Here is a 1,574-nt window from a genome sequence, read left to right on the forward strand (position 1 = left end):
ACGATAAGTCTGTGTGTAAATATGCTGTGTGATTAGTTTTCATTAAACCACATCTTCGATACGCTTTTTGCTATCCGAGCACAAAGGCCAGATGTTAATATGGAATGGAAACCACTACGTCACATGAAGACGTAGTTGCTACTTCTGTACGTGTCGGGTTTTAGGTGTAAATCGATGCTGACGCCCTCCTGTTTGGTTTTTTTCCAGGCGCGTTACAAACAGAGTCTGGACCCCACGGTGGACGAGGTGAAGAAGCTGTGCACGTCGCTGAGACGCAACGCCAAAGAGGAGCGAGTCCTCTTCCACTACAACGGCCACGGGGTGCCAAGGCCCACTGTCAACGGGGAGATCTGGGTTTTTAATAAGGTACGTTCATAGACGGTACCCGTGGACTTCTAGACCTTTACCGGGTCCAAGGAAAATGTCGTCCTCTGTTGCTGAGGCGCTCTAGGCGGTGGTGGTGAGGTGAGCTAGCGCTATCTGGTAGCTGTGAGCCTCTCGACCATAAATAGGCGCAAGCTGTTGAGCCAATAACGTCAAACTATACCTCTATATCAGGGGTCTTCAACGTCTTTCAGGCCAAAGACCCCCAAACTGATGGAGCAGGGACCCCCGACTATATATAATTGTATAATATTGTGTTTTATATTAAACTGGGCCTAGTGCCATGTATACACATACCTTGTTATTGTGCATTCAATGCTAATCTATTCAATAATACATATTCATATGTTCATGTTTTTATTTTAAAGGTACAGTGAGTAGGGTTAAACACACCTTGTATGATGATCATGCATACAAGCTATTCAAATTGACGTTTTTATTTTAAACATAAATGTGGAAACGAATGTGAGTGATGGCCTATTAGTACCACTGCCATGCATACACATACCTGTTGTCTTGCATACAATACATGAACTATTAAAATAATGGACAGATTCATGTTTGGGGGGAAAAAAAAGTAAAAAAAAAAAAGGTCTAATCAACCAAAAATTCCCCCTAGGGGTCGCGGACTCCCGTGTTGAAGACCTCTGCTCTATATTATGTCCCAAATCTGCATTCCTTTGGAGCATCGGTAGTAATTATTAACACAAGCGGTACAATCAGGAAGAGAAAATCCCGACGTGACGTAAAAAGCTCGGGACGGTTCGGCAATAGAAACGCAGGCAAAGTAAGGAAGCGCCTCTGAAAAGGGTCCGGGGGCTTCTTGGAAAGCTCCCGTGGTCAAGACTCCATGATCTCAGGGTTGAGCTGCACTGAGGCAAAGACTCGATCCTGTTCGCCTCCTTGTCCTATAAGTAAGCACCCTCTCACAATGATGCACCGCTGCTGTCTGAGCTCAGCTGTTGCCTCCTAGTCCCCAGTGCACCCTCGGGCCTTATATCCTCTCCTCCTTTTGTCCTACTACCTTTTCCTCCACCCTCATTTTACCTCTTCTACTTATTCCTTTAAAATGAAGCTGCTGAAACGGGGATCGGTGGGGTTCGGTGTTATAACACCTTTATTATACTCATTGCCTCTGTCTGTTTCTGTCCATCTCACCCTCCCTCATTATATTTTTCCTCTTTTCAACT

The 1,574-nt window shown here is 45.0% G+C and overlaps 1 protein-coding gene across 1 annotated transcript in view; it reads left to right on the forward strand.

Annotated features, from left to right (window-relative positions):
* Positions 1-207: 207 nt before the first annotated feature.
* The window catches only part of LOC137880556 (regulatory-associated protein of mTOR-like), a gene marked incomplete at its 5' end in the record, with an annotated part of 55,561 nt that continues 54,194 nt past the window's right edge, over positions 208-1,574 (forward strand). Inside the window, 1 exon segment of the mRNA XM_068721966.1 lies at positions 208-366. Within this exon segment, the coding sequence (XP_068578067.1) occupies positions 208-366 (159 nt within the window).

Source organism: Cebidichthys violaceus, unplaced genomic scaffold (genome assembly GCF_023349555.1).
Source record: "Cebidichthys violaceus isolate CVI_PGR_0920_01 unplaced genomic scaffold, fCebVio1.0.p SCAF_289, whole genome shotgun sequence".
NCBI classification, from domain to species: Eukaryota; Metazoa; Chordata; class Actinopteri; order Perciformes; family Stichaeidae; genus Cebidichthys; species Cebidichthys violaceus.